Here is a 22584-nt window from a genome sequence, read left to right as displayed (position 1 = left end):
CCGAGAAAATTTAAGTTATAGGAAAAAAGTTAAAGACTGCTCAGAGTCATTAAAAGAGCTATACTGACAACAGAAAATGAGATATTGAGTTTCAAGTAGAGGATTTTGTATTCTTGAAGGTCTTCCCTTCTAAAAGTGTGGTAAGATTTGGAAAGAAAGGAAAGTTAAGGCTTAGATTTGTTGGACCTTTTGAGGTCATTAAGAGGCTTGGTTCTCACGTACAAGATTGCCTTGCCACAATCTTTATGTCATATCCATGATATATTTTATATTTAATTCTCATAAAGTATATACTAGATCATTCTCATATCATTAAGTATAAACCGATTATAATCGAAAAAGACTTATTTTATGTGGAAGAGTCTACTCAAATTATTGATAAAAAATAAAATATCATAAGAAATAAAATCATTCCTCTAATTAAAGTGATTTGGAAGTATTATTCTATTGAAGAATTATTCTATTGACGAAAGAGAGCTAAAGGAGAAAATGAAAAAAAAACATATCTTTATCTTTTCATCGATTGACATATAATAAATTTAGAGGACTAAATTTTTTCTTTAAAAATGGATAGTATAATATCCCTTATTTTTAAATTTTTGTAAGGAATTATTTGCAATATAAAAACTTATTTTTAATTATTTATAAGGACCTAATTATAAATTTGATGACCTATTTATAAATTTGAGAATCTATTTATAAAATTTGAATATCTATTTGTAAATATAAATAATACAAGGACTAAACTATAAAATGTATAAAAAAAAATAAGAAGAAGAAGGGGAAGTGATTTGGGCTTAGGATTTTGGCTCTGATCCTCTCATTTGGGATCTATTTTCTTAGACAAGTGTCCTTTTTTATAATAATTCTAATATTTACTTTTGCCTTAATTATGAGAAATTTGAAGAGTTTTGACCTTACACCTGTTATCAATCTTGTTTAGATATAAAGCTTCGAATCTAGAATTTTTTAGATTTATGATCCATCTGCCTTGTTCTTACTATAATTCTTCGAACCAAATTCTGATTTAGGCAAAACTTATTTTATCTGAAAATAGACTCATAGATCTTTCTTTTTATGCCTGCTTAAAAGATTTGGAGTATAAAATCCTACCCAAATATCTATTAGAATTAATCTTATGGATTCTGCAAAATAGAGATAATGTTTACTGATATTTTGTTACTCTATTACTTATAACTCTCTATTGAAAATTTTAATTTATATAAATATTTGGAAACTAGACTAATAGATATCTTTTAATACCTACTTGAAAATTTTAGAGTACAAATGTCTACCCAAATATCTATTAGAGTCGACCTTATAAATTCTGTAAGACAGAGATAGTGTTCTCTGACCTTTTGTTACCATATTATTTGGAACTCCTTGTTGAAAATTCCAATTCATATAAAACTTATTTTATCTAAAAGTAGATTAATATATCTTTTAAATAATATCTTTCTTGAGTAAATTAAAATATAATTGATTATTCAAATAATTCATGTAATATGCCTTATTGCTAAAACTAAACTTTTGTTAATTGTGCCTATTCTTGTTCCATCTCTTTGAAATTGAATTCATCTAAATTTTTTTTTTAAATTAAGCCATATGTAATTAGTTTGAACTCTTGTAGCTCTTGTCTTTAATTCTTTTTATATCTGAATATATTTTATGAAAGTTTATGTTTGCATCGTATTGTTTTATATAGTCACATATATGTTTTCATTATTTCATATATGCTTCTGATATAAGTTGAATTTATTACTCATAATATACTTTTGTACTCTAGTATTTATGTAATGATATGAACCTTTGCGAAAAAAATAGGAGAGAGAGTTATGTTTAGAGCACACGATGCTTTGTCGGCCTCCTTTAACTTCATCCAGACGTTACTGGATGGAGCTCTAAAAAATGGATGGATCATATTATGTTATGATCTTACTTCACCCTCTATATTTTTTATATGATATCTAAAGCATTACTTATGAGTTTATATGTGCGCTTTGGATAAGAATGAAATGAATGCAATATCAAATATGACATTTGAGCTTATGTTTCTTATTTATTTATTGATATGCTCCGAAATATTTTATACGTTATTTTTATACTTTGAAATATTTTATATGTTATTGATATGCTCTGAAATATTTCATATGCTATTGATATGTGTGATATGCTCTGAAATATTTTATACGTCATTGATATGCTTCAAAATATTTCTTATACCAATGATATGCTCCAATTACCGAGTTACTAAAGATACTTTGTGACATTTTGTAGTATCTTTCTTCTCTAAGAATGATAAGTACTATTTTAGCTTGATTCATTATAGTATAAAGTACTTGATAGTTAGAGACAAGAGTTCAAAAATAATTAATGTTAATTAATAACTTGAGTTTCACTATATTGATTGCTGATCCATTCACTTAGGATTTATATCGTAAAGTGTTTAAAAAAATATATTCTTATGATTGAGTTTATGAGCAAAATATAAAAGATTTGGTGATGTATGTGTAAGTGGACATTATAATTAATATTCTTGTTTACATACTTAAAGTTATTTATTTTTACTATGTTGTTTACATTGATATATTCATATATTATGGTTAAATGTGATAATAGAATTATCTTGATGAGATAAATTACATGAGTTATTTTAGACAACATTAGGAAGGACTAATGTGTTGTGGTATATAGAAAAAAGCATAACATTGATGATATATAACTACTATGACTCATATTACTAGTAAGACTTAATATATATTATTACATTTATTAGACTTATTGACCCATATTTTAAAATTTGTGCATGTATAAATGATTTTTAAAATTAAGAATCCAATTAGGTAAAATTATTTTTAAATAATATTTTTTATTTATTTTTAATTTTATACCTTTTTATATCTTATCAATTAATGGGCTAAGTAAAAAAATATTAAATTATGTGGCCCTATCTTATTAGCTAAGATATATTATGGATATGATTGGATTCTAATTATGATTATCAAACAATAAAAATGAAGTCCAATTATGATACTTGATAAGAGGGACTATCTTGATTATTTATTCTATACTCTTTGCTCTCGTTTATAAAAAAAACATGACCTCCTAAGGACTCATCATGAATAATTGAATATATGGATATATGGATAAGTAATGATATTAGATATGTAATATGATTGAGAGACTATAGATCTACTTTCATCTCGTCTTAATCATATGAACTAGTCAATAAGAGATTATAAGTATTCTTTTATTTCCTCTTTGTTTCTAAATTTATCACTTATAGCGGTTCTATAAATAATAGGAAGAAAGGAAAAGATGAATCTAATTATCTTTGTAGCTCAATATCATTATAGCTTTTGGATTCGATAATGACATGCTTGTATATCAGAAAAGTTTTTTTTTTAGAATCATTGAAAGGTATGTATCGTAAATTTAAATTAATTATTATTTAATTTTAAATTTTAATATTTAATTTTTTATAATAATAATATATTATGATTTTTTTGTTTACACATTTGTGACGGCCATGGTTAGACAACTCCAGAATATCATCCGTTAATTGTAAAACATGAAAGAATGTCTCAAGCGAATAACAACATAAATATATTTATATTTAATAAACAGTAAAAAAAACCTTGATTTAATGAGGGAATATATATATTCTTTTGATGCTAAGCTAAATGTGACATATCCAGCAAAATTTTCATTCTCTCACGAGTTGAGGTGGCACGCCTATTTAACATTGATGGGGTTGCATGCATCAGACTCTTAGTTATTGAAAATAATGAGCATATCAGTGTGCCACTTATTGACTGTTGTATATATATGCTACATAATCAAACATATTAATCTGCTGATCAACTGTTAAAACTTCATATAATTGTGCCAAAACTGTTGGTAGAAAGCCTTCGGAGAACGCGGGATCCAATACCAATACCAAATCAAATCACACATTGCAAGGTGAAACAAATAAACCGTAATCCATGTATATTTAAATAAACTATTTGAATACCATAGTGAGATAGGGCGACAGGCTTGAAATTTGGAAGATCAAAAGGAACCAAGACGATACAATCAATAACAGGTTTCTCTTCATCTGTGCCACTGTTTACCTTGCAGAACTCCTCAAGCGGATTCTGCGCCTTGCTAGCTGAAGAAGCGGCCGCGAAGAGTGCTCTACCGAAAACCCTGGAGATGAACGCACCGGAAGAAATCAACGTCGAAAACTATTCTATACGACAAGAATTAGAGAGAGCAACTCATCAACTACGGTGTCGTGGTGTAGTTGGTTATCACGTCAGTCTAACACACTGAAGGTCTCCGGTTCGAGTCCGGGCGACGCCACTCGGCTCTAAATTGTTTTTGTGTGGAAAGAGCGCTGTTCATGGGCACTGTATGCAGTATATCAAAGTCTCATCAAGAGTCATGTGTGACCGACCATATGACTGCTGTGTTCACATCAATCTTCATGGTGAAATGTTTTATCGAAAACCTAATCAATAGATTAAAGGATAAGGGGAAAAAGCATTTCATCATTTGCAGAAGACCACTCAGAAAGCAACATTTGATCTACCTACACTTGCGTCGATCATTCTGTAGGTAGGACACTGCTTGCACTGTGTAACTTGTCTATCTTTTCTTTTTTCCTGTTACTGCTGCCATCAGCATGTCCTGGTTGGCAACAAAAGAGAGAATATAGATCGAGCATATATTGAGATGTACACCACTTTACTTTTCACAAGGGCAATTCGGCGAGCATGTTGTGTGCACAAGGCATTGATCTCACTCCATCATGTGTCGACCTCAGAATCTAATGCCAGGCGAGGCTGTCCGCAGCTCATTTTAGAAGGGAATCCAATAGCTCTCTGGGAAGAATCCCATCAGCTCATCCGCATCGATCCATCTCATCGCTCTGTAACACAATGAAAAATTCCCCTTCACCGTCACGAGAGCAGCCAACGAGCGGAGGAGCACTGCGTAACAAATGCACGTACAGTAAGGCCAGTTGTGCGTGCTCCCCCCAGTCTCTCTTTCTCTCTCTACTTGGGACCGTGCTCGACTTATCCGCCGACCGTGTGTTTCGCCCACCATCATGTGATTCTCGGCTCACGAATCTCCAAACTGGAAAGCAGAACGCGACATGTCGCTTTCTTTTTCATCCCTGTTCCGAATTTGTACGTGACAGGCTATTTGAACGCCTGTTGCCGGAACCCAATCAATGTGTCTTCTCGTCTTTTCTGTCGTCCATTTTATCCATGGATACGAGTCATGCAAGCAGAGCGGATAGAGAAAAATATGTATATATTGCTGTAGACATGCATTAAATTGTTCTTCAGTAAAACCAAGTGCAACGTAGCATGACCGGCACTGGCACGCCTTCCATGACCGACACCACACTGCGTGCAATCAATCTCCTGACTCCCACTCAGGTGATATATAATAAGATTCCACCTATGTTATTTTAAAGCAAGTTGGGCAACAGAATCTATCCAAAGATTTCAGGATTGTATGAGCAAGCAATGTGCAAACCAGCAGAAATCTTGGAAGCATTAAACTTTGGAGCTGATGGCAATCCTACACTAAACTTACATCTCCAGGTAACCTTACAAGATGAACAGCAGAACATAAACATGGTTAGGGACTTCGTCCGAGATTGTCAGAGACTGCTTCAGTCATTGCCAAACAAAAGAAGCAAAACGTTATGAACACAGTGATCTCCGAGGTTGATTCCATCAAATCCCGATGGGCAATCCTAACCTATCCAACCGGCCGGAGCCCGGGTAAGCCTTGTTTGAGGACTTGGCGTGCAGAGACGACGACCGCTGAGCGAAGGGCCCCAAAGGATTCAGCCGGTCCGGCCTCTGCTTCGGCGCGCTGTGAGACCGCACCTTCGCCCTCGAAGACTCGGTGTTGGCCATGTAGTTTGGGTAGTCAGAGTAGCCACTGAACAGGCTCCGGGAGCAGTCGCTCTTCGACGGCGTGAACGGCCCCTTCCTCGAGCTTCCCGGTCGCGACGAAGCAGAGTAGAATTGCGGGCTCTCCCCGTACTCCCCGGCCTCGAAAGGGAACCTCAGGTGGCCCACAGATTGCTGCATTTCGACGGAGGACGAGCTAGGCACGAAATGTTGGGCGGCGGTGGATTCCACCGACGGTGAGTCGGGGACGGTGACGAAGCTATGGCTGTTCTGGTCCGAAGTCAGTGTGGAGCAAGAGGAGTGGTTGTGCGTGTTCCGCCTCTTGTGATGAAACTGGGGCTTCCCTGGATCTACTTCAAGAATCTTTGCATTCTTATCATCGTCCATGGAAGCACCATGCCCTGCCTTCTTCACGGATTCTCGGCTGTCCCAATACCGTTCCTCCATCCAGCGGTCCAACCAGTTCCATCCTGCAGAGGTTGCTCGCTCCCGGTGGGCTGCGTCACTACTGGCTGGCCTCGAGGAACCTCTCTGCAGACGACAATAGCGTGACTTCATTAATGTGCATTACTAGCTATTCAGCATGCAGGAAGAACCAGGTTTGCCAGGAACAGAAAGTTCATGTTGCTCGAGAGTTGGAGTTCCCTGGAACGTAATAATGGCTAAGTATTAACACTTCCTCCCTCCCTTTCATCTTTTGCTCCTTATAACAAATGAATTAGCAGCTCAAACAATGATAGTTGTGATTATTCATATAAAAGCAAATCTGAGGCAGCTTTGGATTTCGAGACAACTTATGAACTAACAACAAAAATGAGTATTAGCTATACCTCTACAAGAGGAAGAACAAAATCTACACTTACAGAATGGCCGCTGGGGGCCTTCTCGAACTTGCTCCTTTCGGAACGGAGCACACGGCACGCCCGTGCCCGAGCTTGGACTCTCACCAATGCTTGCATGCATCGCAGCGTCTCCGCGGCCTGTTTCCTCACAATGTTACCTCTCACCAGTGCCTGCAGCTTCACCAGCCCCTTGAGTGCTTTCAATGCCCTCCTTGCCTTCACAACATCAACAGGGGTCAATTTACCGAACACAGGATTTATCCGAAGAACTTGTGGAAGAACAAGAAAGTAGATTCCTTTGCAGAAGAGAACTACATTGACCCCAAGTCAACAATGACTCAATAATTCAGAGTTGGTAGGACGGCCAAGAAAATTATGACCCATCCCAACCAAATTGTCCTAAATGTGGTCCACGAGATTCATGAGCCGAGGAGTAACCACTGCGGTACAAGTAGACAGGAGAAGCAGCGTTGAGAAAGATTAAAGGGAAGAATAAAGCCAAAAGCAGAGAGTAAAAGTATGAGGACGAGGGAAAGGATAAGGCTGCGATCCAATGCCACTTATAGCACCAATACCACTGCAAGCTGCAATAACCAATGACGCAGAGGATACAGGTCTATACACAGTGAGGGAGCTGATGAAGTAAATGGCGGAAAGATGGGGGAGGGACAGACGAGTAATGGGAAAAAGGAAGATGGGGGGTGGAAAAGCCAAAAGGGTTCTGCATTCAAGACGAGAAGGGAGATAGCGACTGCAGACCGGGAAAAATAGCAAATTTGAGGTGACAGGATCCAATCGAATCACGCAATCCAGATCGCTCCACCCAAGGCAGTTGAGGAGCTCACAGACCGATGCTTTTGGCTCTCGTCGAAGTGCCCGGATGAGCGATAATTATGCGATCAAAGGACCGGCCAATGTAAATTGCAGATGAGGGAAGCAGCTCGGTTTCCCAACTTAACCCTTCCATTTGGATCTGATGGAAAGAGAAGAACAATGACTTTTCTTCTGATTCGTGATGAAAACAGAGGATCGAGTTAAGGAACAGATTGGACCTTCAAATTTCCTTTCTTTCCTACGAAATCTTTCGAATTTTCCGTCAACAAGCACATTTTAGACTGCAATTGAAGGGACAGAGAAGAGAAACGAACCAGGTATCCCCGGAACACGGCCTGGATCTTGATCGCCGCCCCCTCTTCCCGCTTACCAGCGGCAGCCAGGGAGAACCCCACGGCGCTTCTCCCGCTGCTGGTCAGGCGGACGACCGCTGCCGCCGCCTGAGCTGCGGCCACGGCCGCCTCCGCCACAGCCGCGGTGGCCGCCGCTACGGCAATCGCGCGCTTGTTCTGCTCCTCCTCGTCTGCCGCCCCGAACGGCTTCGGCACCTCCCTGTACGACCCCTTCCGCTCCTCCATGACCACCGCCGTTGTCTGCTCTCCCTTCCGCTGCTGCTGCACCTTCTCCCGGAACGGCCTCATGAAGCCCCACCTCCTCTTATCCTTGGCCGGCTCGACGTCGCTGGCGGGATCCGCCTTCTTCCAGCCGAATAAGCTGCGGAGCCACTTCGTGGCCCTCCCCATTCCAGCCCTCCTCCCCCTCGCTCCTCACTGACTCTCCTCTGCCCACTCCCCCACGTTAAATCAAGAGGCAAGCTCCTCTCCGACCCCTTCGCCTATCTAATTCTTCTATTTAAGATCCCATCAGAAACGAATACAAAAGCCAAGGAAGAAAGGGAAAGAGCGGGAAATTAAATCCAAAAGAAAGCAAAAGAATACGAGTGATCGAGAACATGAGGGAAGAGAAGAAGCAAAAGGTGTGCCATAGAGTCAGCGACAGAGAGGGAAGGGAAGGAAAAGTCGCGCACCGCCGATAACAATTTGAGTCTCCATTTGACGAGTTTTCTTATTATTATTATTATTATTATTATTATTATTTCGAAGGATAACTATTTTACCCTTTTACCCTTGAAATCGTGTGTGGTTTGAGTTTGTTTCTCTTTGCAGCTGCTGATCTCATGATCGGGCCCACGGGATCCTAGCCAATGGAAGGTCATCCTACTGTGAGAGGTATCTTGATGGAGACACCGGATCCACTGCGCCTCATCCGTTTCACCCTAAGAATGTATTAAAAAATAAATAAAAAAACATTTTGGTTCCGCAAAAAGTATATTTGATGTGTCGGCGTGTTTTTCTTAAACATATGAGAAGACCCATCGACCCTTCTCTCACAAACCATCAACCTTATTTTTGTCGGCTGAGACAGGAAACATAGGTACGCACGGTGAACCGCACCATCTCGGCGGATGTCGGTGGGATGAAGTCACGGAGTTCGACCATGACCTCGCCTCCCCCCCCCCAAGAACCGTCCGACGCCACCGTGTTCCCCGTCTCGCGCGCGACAGATGAGCCCGGCTCTTCGACGATCGGACGGTCAGATCCGGCCGGATCGACGAGGGACGGCGGTGGACCATGGGTGAGGTGGCGTCACGTCGGTTCGGGGCGGCGTGTTCCACCCACCGCGCGGACTCGGGACACCCAACATTAAAAGAACAGTGGGCGTGATAAGGATGAGACGGTGGCTGCTGCCGTGTCTTCAATAATTGGGTTGGTTGGATGTGTCGGGTGGGTGAAATCAGCGTCTGTTCTCTTTGCTGTTCGGACGGGTTCCCCCTAACCGATCGTTTCACCCGCTGCAGCAACAACTCCTGAGGAGTCAATGTTGGTCAAACTGTTTACACTCGATTGATACTCTCAAAGAATGACCCAATTCACGGCCCGTTTCGGTTCCTTCGTCCGGCTCAAAGAACGGCCCAATTTATTGTTTGGTTATAAATAACCCCACTAGGAGGATTTAAACTTCTTGTTCGAAACTTCTAGGGTTCCTGCTTCTGGGTAAAGGGGAGAGGGAGAGAACGATAAGGGGGCTTTTCGGCTTGGATAATGGCGGACGATGATTACGATGACGTCGACATGGGGTTCGAGACGATACTTCCTCCCTCCTTTCCTTTGTTCTCTTCGTTCTTTTGATTCTGAGCTTTCCTTCGCTTGTGGTTCCTCGATTCGTCTCGCCGAAATATAGATTGGATGATGTAACAGAACCTTGGATTGGTCATTGACTAATCTGCCGGTGGTGCATTAGTTTGATTGCTTCAGATGAGTTTGTGATGATTACGTTTCGTGGTTATGATCGTCTTCTGCGTTTTTCTGGCGCGTTGAGATTGATCGTGTCTGAAATATGTGGTTTTAGACGGTGTGATACCAATGTTTGGTTTGCAGTTGGTTGCGTTCGCATATGTTAGGGAACTCCTAGAAAGATTGTTCCCAGTTTATGAATCTGATGCTGCCTTATTGTTAGTCACCGATTTTCCAGTAAAGCCTCATTTTTTGTCGTCTGGTTCCGCCTAAATGTTGAAATACTTACAGGAGAGGAGGAATAATGCTTCGATGGGATATTGCTGTGCTTTTAAAGACCCTCACTTTTCCTTGCAACTGCATCATTAGTTGATGCTATGCATGTTTTATGTTACTATTTCCCGTGTAATTTTCTTAATATGTCAAAATTATGGTGACCTTTAAGCTAACAAAGTTTAAATATTAACTATGAAATCATCGGTTTATAAACTTATTCACATACCACTTTAATCTTGAACCCTAATGGGAGTATAGAATTGTCGTCATGGTCCATGCAAATCATACCATTTCGATCTTGAACCCAAATTGAATGTAGTTAAAGGCTTTTTATTTGTTCCATAAGCTTTTTCCTTCTGCTTTTGAGGTACTGCCATTAGGTGATTGATCATTAGTAAGGGTTCATACACTGATTAACACTTGGGGTAGTGATCTCTGGGCTAAAGCCACTTTGCATGACTTGTAGTATACTAGTATTTCAAGATATGAAATAAGAAAATTAGTTAGAATTTGACTGTGAACTTCAGGCTAAATTGTGCATTTCCTATAAGTTTCAGTAAACAAACACTGAATGTTGGTCACTTTCAGAAAGTTTCATATTCGATATCCACTTCCAGTGAAACAAAATACACCCTCAGACCAGAGAAGAAGATAGATAGCATATCATGGTCCCATTGTAAAACTATTTACAAATGTAGGTTCTATGTTAAACATTTTGTTAATGAAGTTTGTTCTTCTTGTGGGCTTAATAACTTGGTTTTGGTGTCGGATTATGACGCTGGTATGTTATCATTTTAATTTCTGTGTCTATTGCACTGAATTAGTCTAGCCCTAGCTGCCAGTCTTTAATTTCTGTGTTTGTGCAGTTATGAAGATGAGCCACCAGAACCAGAAATTGAGGTAACTATTGGCTTTTCCCTTTCTAGGTCAGCTTGCACACTTGATGTGTTTGCTGGAGATAATGAAATATCAATTGCATTTGTGAAGGAAGGAGTAGAGGAAGATCAGGAAAATAACAATGAAGACATGCCGGATGATGTTGTAGGAGCTGAGGGCGAGGAAAAGGAGCAAGAACGAGTTGAACGGCCTAGAAAAACATCAAAATACATGACAAAATATGAACGTGCTAGGATTCTTGGTACACGAGCTCTGCAAATCAGGTCGGTAATTTCTAGTTTTATCCATCGATTTATGCACATTTGGATTTTGTATCAGCTTTTTTAGTAATCCAACTTTGGTGAACAGCATGAATGCTCCAGTGATGGTTGAGTTGGAGGGTGAGACTGACCCTTTGGAGGTATGATTTTTAACAACATATATTTTTATTTTGAAATGATTAGATAGAATTTTGTTAGAAGCATTTATCTTATGCAGATATGCATCTCTAAAAATATCTAATTCTCTAGAGTGTTATATTTTAGGGTCAAAATATTAAAAGGAGCAACATATGTTAAAAGTGCTGGCCTTATTTGCACACTTTTCATATTACCAAACTTATTAAATTTTGGATGATGTCTTAAGGGTGACAACTGGCTTCAAAGAAAAATGCTTTAAAGAATCTTCTAAGATTAACTGATAATGTTGTTGTAGGATTTGTTCGTATTTCAGTTTGTCCAGCAACATGAAATATGAGCTTTTTATAATAGGACTTGCAATCAAATTTTAGTTGGTTAGTTTTCAAACATGATCTTTGATAAAAACATGGAAATGATGGCAGAGAAAAGCATTATTCGAGTTAAAGTAGTTTGGCAAAATAATGTGGTCCCAGAAAGTATCATAGAAGGATCTAACATAAGGTTCCGTATAGACCTAAATTTTGAGTGTAACTCTTTCTACTGTTTGATTGATTTCTTATGGGCTTTTAGTTCCACCTTGTTTGGATAATTGCAAGTGTATTTACTTGCCATTCTAGATTGATGTAGGAAGAGAGCAGTATAATATTTTTTTTAGGAACATAAAAGAGAGGAATAACTGATAGTAACTAAAAGATAATAAGAAAATAAATGGATAACTATCAAAATTGCTTTTGACTCAAGGAGAACACTCCTAGGATGAAAGTCTCACACCTTCTCCCATCAGTGATGGAATCTAGTCATCGGAAAACAAATGTGGCTTTGCACTACTCACACTCAAGGTGGAAAAAGAACTCATTTATTGATCAATCTCTGATTTATTTTCATTACAATGTTCTTACACTCTTTTTAGGCTAAGTACAAGAAAAGAAAAGGAAAAATATAAAAGTAGAGAATTTACAATTGAATCAAATCAAATATATAATTTGATTTTCCCATCGAAGAAGATAATATTATTGATTGACATGATTACATACTCGTAGAAATCAATCTTCATAATATCTTTCATCAGGATTTCAAATTTTTAATCACAATCATAATCTTTAAAAGAAATTCTCACATTTTCTTCTTGAGTAAACTAGGAAACTAGATCAGAATTATTTAGTATGTTGCTATGTGGCAACTGGTGATATGAAAAATAACCTCCAAGTTAATCAAATTTATTTGAATAAGAGATAGATAAGATTGGTTCTACATCATAGAGCCCTTGCATTTGTTATATATGAATTTTGTGTTGTGTTGTTCAATGTTAGTGCACCTATAATAAAAAGAATCTGTTATCTGAAGTCATTTTTTCACTGATTATTTGAGTGGGTCAGGATAAATGAATGGTTATTGTATCTCTAGTTTCAGACTATGTTTAGTCCTCTAAAAGTAATGGTTTATACACTCATTTTACTACATTTTTCTTGGAAAACCTGATGCTTCAACAAATGAATTAAAAACACCCCACTAAATGAGCACTGAATAAACCATATTATCGTCGGGGCAATCATTCTGCCATTCCCACACTTCTGATATGCTTCTCTTTACACTCACTATCATCTGTCTCGTTAGCTGATATAAACTATTTGAGACAGTTTAACCCATCTTGATGTCCAAAGAATCGCCTGTAGGACATGCCATGACCTGTCTTGTGATGAGAATGTTTAGCAAACAGTTACTAGGAGGCCATGGCCTGGCTTGCTGCATTATTAAGTAAACTACCATTTTTCTGGCAATTGGTAATTTGAATTGTGTGTGATTTGATCCATCTAGATGGTGTATCCTTAATAGTGTACAACTATGGTATTCTGGTTGTTGGAGGTACACGGCTGTTCTAATTCCTATATTATTATGTGATTTTAGATAGCAATGAAAGAACTTCGCGAGCGCAAGATACCATTTACCATCCGGCGATATTTACCAGATGGAAGGTGCTATCTTTAGTTCTTTTGTTATGTATATTAACTTTGAATGATGGTTGAATTTGGCATTACCAATACTGATTTTGATTGCATTGACACATTGCAACAGTTACGAAGACTGGGGAGTCGACGAACTAATAGTGGAGGATTCCTGGAAGAGGCAAGTTGGCGGGGACTAAGCTGATGACCATCAAACCCCTTCTTGTTTCCATGCTTGCTACATTTGCTGTGTACCTATCACACTAGATTGAATTAGATAGATGGAAGTTGATTGATGAAGGATCATCTGAACAGCATGCTGTCATAAAACGTTTAATCAGGCATGCCAACGAAGGCTGTCCTCTTTGGTCAATTTCACCTATTTGTGACCGTTGTTTGTAGACTATGCTTGACAAATGTGGTGGTTTAACTACGACACTCTATATGACATGCTTTGCGTGTGCCGTCTTACTCTTATCCAACGTCACTAATCCGTGATCGATGTTCGTAGACTTTGGCCACACACGACCGTCAATATCTCCTAATAGGGGTTTTAATTATACCATCTTTTGGCATCGTAACTGATACGAGCATCGAAAAGGTATTCTCTACCCATGTGCATCTCTCCTGCGTTGCTTAGGCACGAAACGCACTTAGAAGGGCGCGAAGTAAGCGTTGTGATTTTTGCTGACTCACCACGCGGGTATGCGAGTGAGTCACAGTCGAGCGGATCACGTTTCGCATCTCTCAAAGAAGATTTACGATTTGATCTCTTCAGCGTGTTTTCATGCGTGTTCGTCTATTGCGATGGTAGATCATGTCATATTGATATTATTACTGAATCTCTATTTAACTATTTAAGTTTCTTAGGTTAACGTAGGAAATAACCTATCTTTGATACCATCGTAAAAAATCTAGAGGTGATATCATATGCGTAGCGATAAAACTGAAAACTATGTGTATGATAGTTGTGTAACCTAAAGAGATCGTATATCCATGAATTCCTACAGATATGTGGGAGAGGATGAAGGAGGTCAACTGTCCTCATCTCTGGTAGTGATCTACACAGTAAGGGCTGCGAAGACACTCCTCAAATCGTTGCCCAAATCTCCACATGCCCCTACTGGCTAAGGAGGAGAAGGGAAGACACTCCTCAAATCGTTGCCCAAATCTCCACATGCCCCTACTGGCTAAGGAGGAGAAGGGAAGAGGAGAATAGGATCGCCGTATTGGATATTAAATCTTCGTCCAACTATCCAAACATCTTAGATTAGGAGATTTCTACCCAATAATATCTCATTAACTCTTATTGGATCTCATTCATAGGATCCAATAATTTAGGAGCTTATTAGATATCCAATAAGATTTTGGCTCCAACGGATATCTTATATCCGAACGTCTACTCGTCGCAACACCTACCATATATGTGGACTCTCTAAGTCCAATATCAAGTTGGTCATGAGTCATATATATTAAAACTCTTTCTAGCTTAGTGAATCTCTATCCAATAATCTCTTAGATTAGTATATCTCTACCCAAGCCTATTAGATTAGTGGATCTCTACCCAATAATATCTCATTAACTTTTATTGGATCTCATCGATATGATCCATTAATTTAGGGGCTTATTGGATATCCAATAAGATATGGACTCCAACGGATATCTCATATCCAAACGTCTACTCGTCACAATAGCTATCATATGTGTGTGACCCTCTAGACCAAATATCAAGTTAGTCATAAGTCATACCTATTAGAACTCTTTCTAGCTTAATAAATTATTATCTCCATAATAATTCACTCGACTCATCAACTATGGACGTACTAGGTCATTATGCATTAGTTCCCAAACGATATAGGGTAATTTAATCCTTTGGATCCATATGTCCTCAATTATTGTGTATTTATAGTCCATCACCCATATAATATCCCAAAGACCATATACCGGACATGGTGCTGTCAGGCCTAAACAATTTCTACCCGAGTCTCACTCAAATCGGATTCTCTCGAAGAACTCTTTCTCTCTCAATGACCCTAGTCAAGGATTTGTTTGAACAAAAACACATGAGATATTCGTCTCATGACACCGAGAGCGGATGATCCTCTTTCGACACTCAATAACCCTCATAAAGTTGATTGTCATTTCTAATAATCGACTGTGTTAGATTTGATATATCCAAGTCTATAATTCCGATATCAAATAGTGGAGTACTCATACAGGACATCCTTGGTGTCTCAAGTCTAAAGATTAGATACACCACCAAGATGATGAAATCATTATCTTAAAATAAGGTATCATCTAGCATTTCGTAGTAGATCAATCAATGAACTCATTCTCCAATGAGCACATGCACTATATCTCTAGTGTCCCTATACCAGCAACTATGAGACCAACCACCTCCATCATATGGACAAGTATATAGTACATTAGTTTGTCCGATTATCTTAATGTTCATCTCTAGTAACCTATGACTGGGATTATTTAGGGTTTATGTTTAAAGGCGAATCGGTCTCATTATCGTGATTTCATCATGATTTGATTCCTATTGTACGAATTCATGAATATCACAATATATACATACAACAAGCAATATAAAGTGAAAAAATATCATAATAATAATAAACAAAAAGAGTGTATATCATGTCACACGTGTCATTACTCACGTGATTAACTTGCAATGCACCTATGACTAGCACTAATTCAAATGGATCTTTCTTATTGGATATTAGATTTCTATCTAATTATCCATATCTTAATGGATATTGGATCCCCATCAAATAACCATTATAAGCTCTATTGGGTCTCTTCCAATGATCCATTAAAATAAGGGCTTATCGGATATCTCGAATCCGATCATCTATTTGTCATGTTGTCTATCATATGTGTATAATCCTCTAGGCCATATACCGAGTTGGCCGTGAGTTGCACTTGTCAGAACTCCTTCTGGCTTAGTGAATTATTATCTCCATAGTAATTTACTCAACTCATTAACTATGGACATACTAAGCCACTGCGTCATAGTCCCCAAATAATACAAGGGGATCTAATCCATTAGGCATGTCTATCCTCAGTTATCATGTATCTAATATCTCATAGATCGTATACCGGGTATTGTGCTATCAGGCCCGTACTAAATACATCCGAGTCTCATTCTAAACGAATTTTCTCGAAAAACTCCTTCTATCTTAATTTGAATGTCACGCTTATCGAATTCATCATGATCTAATTGACCTTGGCCAAAAATTTGCCTAAGTAAGAATATACAAGATATTTCTTTCATGATACCGAGAGTGGATGATTCTCTATTGATACATAATTACCTTTTTGAAAATAGCCATCAAGCCACTCCATACCCAAATGCCACAATCTAATAGAGTATATGTTGAGTGCTATCTCGGAAATGTGTGTGGAGATGAAGCTATAGTATAACAAGATTTGTGTTATTTGAACTACTTGTAGATACAGTGGTGATATCATGACTGAGTATGATACAGTGGTGATATCATGACTGAGTATGATACAGTGGTGATATCATGACTGATATCATGACTGAGTCTGAGACCTGACTAGCAATTAAGAGTAGTCATTTTTAATCGAGGGGCGTCAGAAGACAGGGTTTTTGCAATATAAGATTTATCTGCTGGATATATTGTTCACCTGAATGATTATTTTGTGCAGGAGAAAGAAACATATTTTAATATTTTTAAGCTTCCAAACCCAGTTGTCTACATTGGTGGAACGTTGTTTTAGCTGATGGGTAGGGTCCAGAAGCAAGCAGTGAGTGGTTTGTATTACATTTGGCTAGTGTGTCTCGTTGTTCTCCATTTTCGTGTGTGCATGTTCATGTATCCAAAGAAATCACAGACCACTCATCATAAGAAATGTTGCTTTGAAAGGTGCTATCCGATGCCTTCGAGATGAAGTAATTGAACTGAGTTGGGAATGCTCAATATCATCTCCAAATTCCAAATTAAATGCTTTTGCATAGACTTCGGTATACAATTCTTTTGTGGGGATTATGATGCCCTTTACTGAATTGTTTTCCGACGTTCGTGTTTGCATATGACGTGTGTGCCACCTGCAAGTGATGAGAAGCCCACATTCTCCTGTCTTGGTACTGAAGTACTTATCAGAGTCCAAGGGCCTGTGGGAACTCTACAAGCTAATCTTGTACAGATGTCTCCCTGGCATTCTTTTGGAGCCAGTGATGCCATTACTGAGCATGCTGCTGAGGCCAGTGCGATCTTCCTTTAGTGATGACGAAGGTCATGAGGACGAATAATTTCATGAATGATACATAGATAGCCCACTCTTGCTTTTCTCGTTCTGCGATACATGCGGATGAAGGATGAATCATTCTGTCATCTGGATGTTCATATTCCTCTTAGAGGTTTGTATACCTCTTACTGAACATTGAAGGTTTCTTACCTTGTGATAGAACCGCTGGAGGTAGCTACTTAATGCAAATAGTAGATGTCTACTTTACAAGGCCTTCTAATCCGAGTGATTGGTTTCTCTATAAAGGAATACTTTTATAAATGATGAAGATCCCTTTTATGAATTTTGACATGTCAATCAAGAACTCATGATGTTAGTATAAGTCATCACATTCGACGATTCAACATATATCTCCACGTTCAAATAATGATGATTGATTTCATGTAATTAGCTCACATATTAACACTTCAATTTATTTCAATACTTCCTTGAATCTTGCAACTCTACTAATTTAAGTATTAGAGAAATATTTATTTGGTACATCTTGGATGTGATTTTTGCAAGATCACCTATCACAAGCTTGTAATAAATTTGACACAAAACCCAACATATCGAACAATTAAAATAAAAAATAACTTTAAGATTCACGTACATACAACTATAATATATGGCAAGAACTTCTAATTTCTCCCAGGAAGGTCATGCACAGGCAATACCTATGTGAGTGATGGTTTAATCCTGAATGAGTTATTTGATCTTGTAGGAAGAAAACTATAGTATGTCAATCTTCGTCCTCTTTCGACCCCCTCTTCTTGTGCTACAGAAGGCAAAGGATAAAAGCTGGCTTTGGTACTCTACTCTGTCGGCGGGCCCCCTCCCGTCGCTCACAGCCTTCCCTTTTCCTCGGGCGTTGCTTCGTCCCTAAAGCACCAGAAAGAGGTGGAAAGACGCATACCAACGGCTTCTCCCGGCGTACGTGAAAGCTCTCCTCCTTGTAGCTAAAGCAAAGCAAGAGTCTCCCCGTCAACACAGTACCTCCACCTCTTCTTCTGCTCTCTTTGAAGCCAAGTCTTCTCACTCACAGCTCACCAAGTCTCCACTTCACGCTATGCTCTCTTTGAACCGGGAATGTGGTGGTGTGAGCTTTGGACCGTGGATCCGGTCCGATCGAACCGGATCTGGAATAGGAACGGGATAGGGCGGGTTGTCCCGTCTTCCGCGGTGGGTCCTTTAGGAAAGCTGCGAACGCAAGCTCTGCTCACGTGCAGGCAGCTCGTCTTTGCATGCAAATGTTGTTGCTTGCCGACATCGAATGACCTTCGCCTATTGTGTAGCCGCGTGGAGTGCTGTTGATGACTTCCCAAATGCACATAAGTTCCTTCCTCTGTTCAAGTTGATATACTTTTGTCCTAATCGCCATATAGTTCCTATCAAGAAAAGGCAAGAGCAACCTCTTCGGTTTCCCCATCGAGGACACACTAAAAGACATGTATATGAGCTACCACTGCAAGCCACCTTGACCTAGTTCGAAAAAGAGAGTCGTTTCCAAGCTATAAATTCTGCACAGGAGGAAGCTCAGAAACTGACATGGATAAACATGAAAGAAGAAAAAGATAAAAAAGTAGCTCAGAGTGGGTGTCCTCCTGCACCGAGTGGCTATTGCTCTTGAAATTTTGAAACGCTGGGAGAAGAGGAAGCTGAACAGTCTACTGAGGTGAGTCTGAGACGTGTCTGTGTTGGCAGCTACTGCACTTGGGAACGATTTCTTCTTCAAATTTTGAAATGCTTGGAACAATCTCTGGCAGCTACTGACTTTGATTGGTTTTTCTAGTAGTGTTATAGTTAGTGTCCCTTTAAAGAGAGATTACAGCAGTGCAAAGTATATCTTCGGTCCAAACCCACCATTAAGTAGAATTAATGCAGTCACCTTTTAGTACCTGTTCTTGATTTGGTTGGTCGGACATTGTTATCACCAAACGAACCCCTTATGATCTGAGAATGATTCTTCAAGCTGCGAAAGCTATCTGCATCTTCCTCGCATTCTATTATTTTATGGCCCTCCACTCTCTCCAGCTTCCGTCTCTCATCATGGCCACCCCCCCCCTTTGCCTCATGAAAACGATTCCCACCTCTTCTTCTTCTTCTTCTCCTTGTCGTTGAAGTTTCGTCTTTACTGCTTTCTTTTTCACATTCGTCTCCTTACCATAGCCGTTTCAGATCACAGACGCTGCCTGCGATCCATGGCCGAAGAACCTGAGCCTATCTCGGATGTCAATTCCGCCAGCCACCTGTTGTCTCAAGCACGGCAGCTCGTCCCTACCGCCCTCGACAAGGCCCGGGCTGCCGCAGGCTTCCCGGCAAGATGGAAATACATAATCTCCAAACTAGAGCGCGTCTCGCCGTGCCTCTCCGACTTCTCAAGCCACCCCTGCTTCGCCAAGAACGCACTCTGTAAAGAACTGCTGCTGTCGGTGACGAACACCCTCGTGGAAGCCATCGAGCTCGCCGGCCGCTGCTGCCCCGCGGAGCCGCTTTGCTTGGGCAAGCTCCAGATGCAGAGCGACCTCGACGCCTTGTCGGGTGAGCTCGACCTCGTTCTGAATGACTGTGCGTTGCTGGTGAAGACCGGGGTCCTCGGCGATGCCGCCATGTCCCCGATTCTCGCCGACTCGCAGAACGCGACGCCGATGCACGACAGCGTACACGAATTACTAGCCCGCTTGCAGATTGGTCATGCCGAGGCCAAGCACCGGGCTGTGGACAGACTTCTTGAGGTGATGATGGAGGGCGAGAAGGGTGTGATTGCTGCCTTCGGCCGGAGCAGTATCGGCGCTCTGATACGATTGCTCAGTGCAACCTCCTCGAAGACCAGAGAGAAGACAGCTACAATGATTTGCTTGCTCACGGAGTCAGGGAGCTGCGAGAAGCTATTGGTTTCGGAAGGAGTGCTCCCACCTCTAATCAGGCTGGCAGAGTCCGGAAGCCTGTTTTGTAGAGAGAAGTCAGTCGTATCGCTCCAGAGACTATCCATGGCCGCCGACACCGCCCGCTCAATAGTCGGCCACGGAGGTGTACCGGTGTTGATCGAGATATGCCAAACAGGAGACTCGATTTGCCAATCAGCGGCCGCAGGGACGCTGAAGAATCTTTCTGCAGTGCCCGAAGTCAGGCAAACACTGGTGGAGGAGGGCCTCATTCGAGTCATGATCGATCTCCTCGATTCTGGAATCGTTCTCGGCTCCAAAGAGCATGCCGCAGAGTGCTTGCAGCATCTCACCGCCAGCAACGACAGCCTGCGGAGGTCAGTAGTCTCCGAGGGGGGAGTGCGCAGCCTCCTGTCTTACCTTGATGGGCCATTCCCGCAGGAATCAGCGGTTGGCGCGTTGAGGAACCTGATGGGGTCGGTGGCGGCCGACAGCCTCGTTTCGCTGGGCGTCCTCCCTCGCTTGGTCCATGTACTCAAGGACGGATCGCTCGGCGCGCAGCAGGCAGCAGCATCCATCATCTGCAGGCTATCAAACTCATCCGAGATGAAGAAGGTAATCGGCGAGTTCGGTTGTGTGGCCTTGCTCGCGAGGATGCTTGACGCCAAGACGAACAAGGCCAGAGAGGCCGCTGCGCAGGCCATTGCGGGCTTAATGAGCTGTCCTCAGAACAGCAGGGAGCTCAAGAAGGACGAGAAGAGCGTGGCCGATCTGGTTCGCCTGCTCGATTCGAATCCTCACAACACAGCCAAGAAGTATGCAGTGTCCTGCCTGCTGTCGCTGTCGTCGAGCAAGAGGTGCAAGAAGCTGATGAACTCCTGCGGCGCCGTTGGGTGCCTCAAGAAGCTTGCCGACATGGATGTGACTGGTGCCAAGAAGCTGCTTGAAAGATTAGAGAAGGGGAAATTGAAGAACTTGTTCATCAGAAGATAGACATGTTTGCTGATCTTGTATAGGATGCTGCTGTTTCACCGGCTCCCGGAATCAGAGAGAGCTGAGGCTATCAAGTAAACGTAGCGCTCGTTTATCTCCTAAGCTGTATGTACTAGCGGTGTGTTTGTTCTGGTTCTGATAGTTTAATCCATACTGAGTCGTTTCAGTCTAAATGAATTATCTTGATGAACTTCCACTGTAAATTTCATTGCTATTCTGACCAGCTTTCCTCTCTTTACTGCACCAGAGTTGCAGTGATATATGATGCTTGTTTCCTCGTCTAGTTTTCCTCCGTTCAAGAAGACGATGCTTTAACCTGATCAAGGAAGCTGATTGCCAGCGGATGGAAGTTTCCATTGTCTCGATCAATTGAAGCCTCAAAGGATGCTTCCTCGTGCTTCAATCATTCAACAGGCTATATCCGAGGGAAGACAACTTTCCTCAGTCTCCTTGCGTTGGAGACGAAGTGGATATAGCTCGATTCACTTTGTGTCGGTAGCTTGTTGATTTGCTCATGGATCCGTGACAGCTTGGCTCCAGTGCTTGACTAGCTTTGTTTCATGGGAGTGTCGCTTGTATTGGTCGTGAAGCTGTTTTGTTGGTGCGTCTCCTTCAACTCGCGTCGGTGGTGAAATCCAAATAATCCATTAGTTACACACGACAAGCAATCTTTCGTCTGAAACAAGGAAGATTTAATTCATGCAAGTAAACAACACTATATCTTTAAGCAGTCAATCCGACACGTCTCTGAGCTGAGATACTTGGCATGCGGGCCTCACCCGAGTTGACATTGCTCATGCCGACACAGTCCAAGTCGACATCCAATAGCTTATACTGACCTGGTATTTAATTTTGTGGTTGGGTCTCCGACTTATAATAACACAAATAACATCAAAAGATGCTAACCATACGGAGGATTCGGAGGATCTTCTCTAATATCATGCTATTATTCTTCAGAATTATAAAAGTTGTCACCTCGCATGGTGAAAAAGTGGGAGAATGAAGACAAGTTCTTGGAACACTACCTAAGACTAACTCTCTCCAACT

General features: G+C 40.5%; 3 protein-coding genes and 1 non-coding gene across 4 annotated transcripts; 3 read left to right on the top strand and 1 right to left on the bottom strand.

Annotated features, from left to right (window-relative positions):
* Positions 1-4273: 4273 nt before the first annotated feature.
* On the top strand, positions 4274-4347 carry TRNAV-AAC (transfer RNA valine (anticodon AAC)). The gene has a single exon. It is a non-coding gene; the product is annotated as a tRNA-Val (tRNA).
* Positions 4348-5525: 1178 nt separating this feature from the next.
* Positions 5526-8612, bottom strand: LOC135652245 (protein IQ-DOMAIN 22-like). The gene is made up of 3 exons (XM_065173063.1): positions 7909-8612; positions 6782-6976; positions 5526-6449 (listed from the first exon to the last, which is right to left on the bottom strand). The coding sequence occupies exons 1-3, from the start codon at positions 8335-8337 to the stop codon at positions 5736-5738; spliced, it is 1338 nt and encodes a 445-aa protein (XP_065029135.1). The 5' UTR covers positions 8338-8612; the 3' UTR covers positions 5526-5735.
* A 996-nt stretch (positions 8613-9608) lies between these two features.
* LOC103979485 (DNA-directed RNA polymerases II, IV and V subunit 6A) lies at positions 9609-13852 on the top strand. Its single transcript, XM_009395650.3, has 6 exons — positions 9609-9731; positions 11031-11064; positions 11152-11324; positions 11410-11461; positions 13365-13432; positions 13533-13852. Exons 1-6 carry the CDS (start codon positions 9697-9699, stop codon positions 13600-13602), a joined length of 432 nt encoding a protein of 143 aa, XP_009393925.1. The 5' UTR covers positions 9609-9696; the 3' UTR covers positions 13603-13852.
* A 5713-nt stretch (positions 13853-19565) lies between these two features.
* On the top strand, positions 19566-21780 carry LOC135652238 (vacuolar protein 8-like). The gene has a single exon (XM_065173053.1). The coding sequence runs from the start codon at positions 19861-19863 to the stop codon at positions 21535-21537; it is 1677 nt and encodes a 558-aa protein (XP_065029125.1). The 5' UTR covers positions 19566-19860; the 3' UTR covers positions 21538-21780.
* Positions 21781-22584: the final 804 nt, after the last annotated feature.

This window comes from Musa acuminata, chromosome BXJ1-4 (genome assembly GCF_036884655.1).
Source record: "Musa acuminata AAA Group cultivar baxijiao chromosome BXJ1-4, Cavendish_Baxijiao_AAA, whole genome shotgun sequence".
Taxonomy (NCBI): Eukaryota; Viridiplantae; Streptophyta; class Magnoliopsida; order Zingiberales; family Musaceae; genus Musa; species Musa acuminata.
This window is presented reverse-complemented; position numbering and strand designations above follow the sequence as displayed.

What these genes read in the sequence shown, in the direction of transcription:
- LOC135652245 (XM_065173063.1), bottom strand. Translation starts at nt 8,337, where the DNA reads ATGGGGAGGGCCACGAAGTGGCTCCGCAGCTTATTCGGCTGGAAGAAG. An exon ending in CCGTGTTCCGGGGATACCTG is followed by an intron (nt 6,977 to 7,908) that starts GTTCGTTTCTCT and finishes GATGTTGTGAAG; the next exon opens with GCAAGGAGGGCATTGAAAGC. An exon ending in AGGCCCCCAGCGGCCATTCT is followed by an intron (nt 6,450 to 6,781) that starts GTAAGTGTAGAT and finishes TGTCGTCTGCAG; the next exon opens with AGAGGTTCCTCGAGGCCAGC.
- LOC103979485 (XM_009395650.3), top strand. Translation starts at nt 9,697, where the DNA reads ATGGCGGACGATGATTACGATGACGTCGACATGGG. An exon ending in TACGATGACGTCGACATGGG is followed by an intron (nt 9,732 to 11,030) that starts GTTCGAGACGAT and finishes GTGTTTGTGCAG; the next exon opens with TTATGAAGATGAGCCACCAG. An exon ending in ACACGAGCTCTGCAAATCAG is followed by an intron (nt 11,325 to 11,409) that starts GTCGGTAATTTC and finishes TTTGGTGAACAG; the next exon opens with CATGAATGCTCCAGTGATGG.
- LOC135652238 (XM_065173053.1), top strand. Translation starts at nt 19,861, where the DNA reads ATGGCCGAAGAACCTGAGCCTATCTCGGATGTCAATTCCGCCAGCCAC.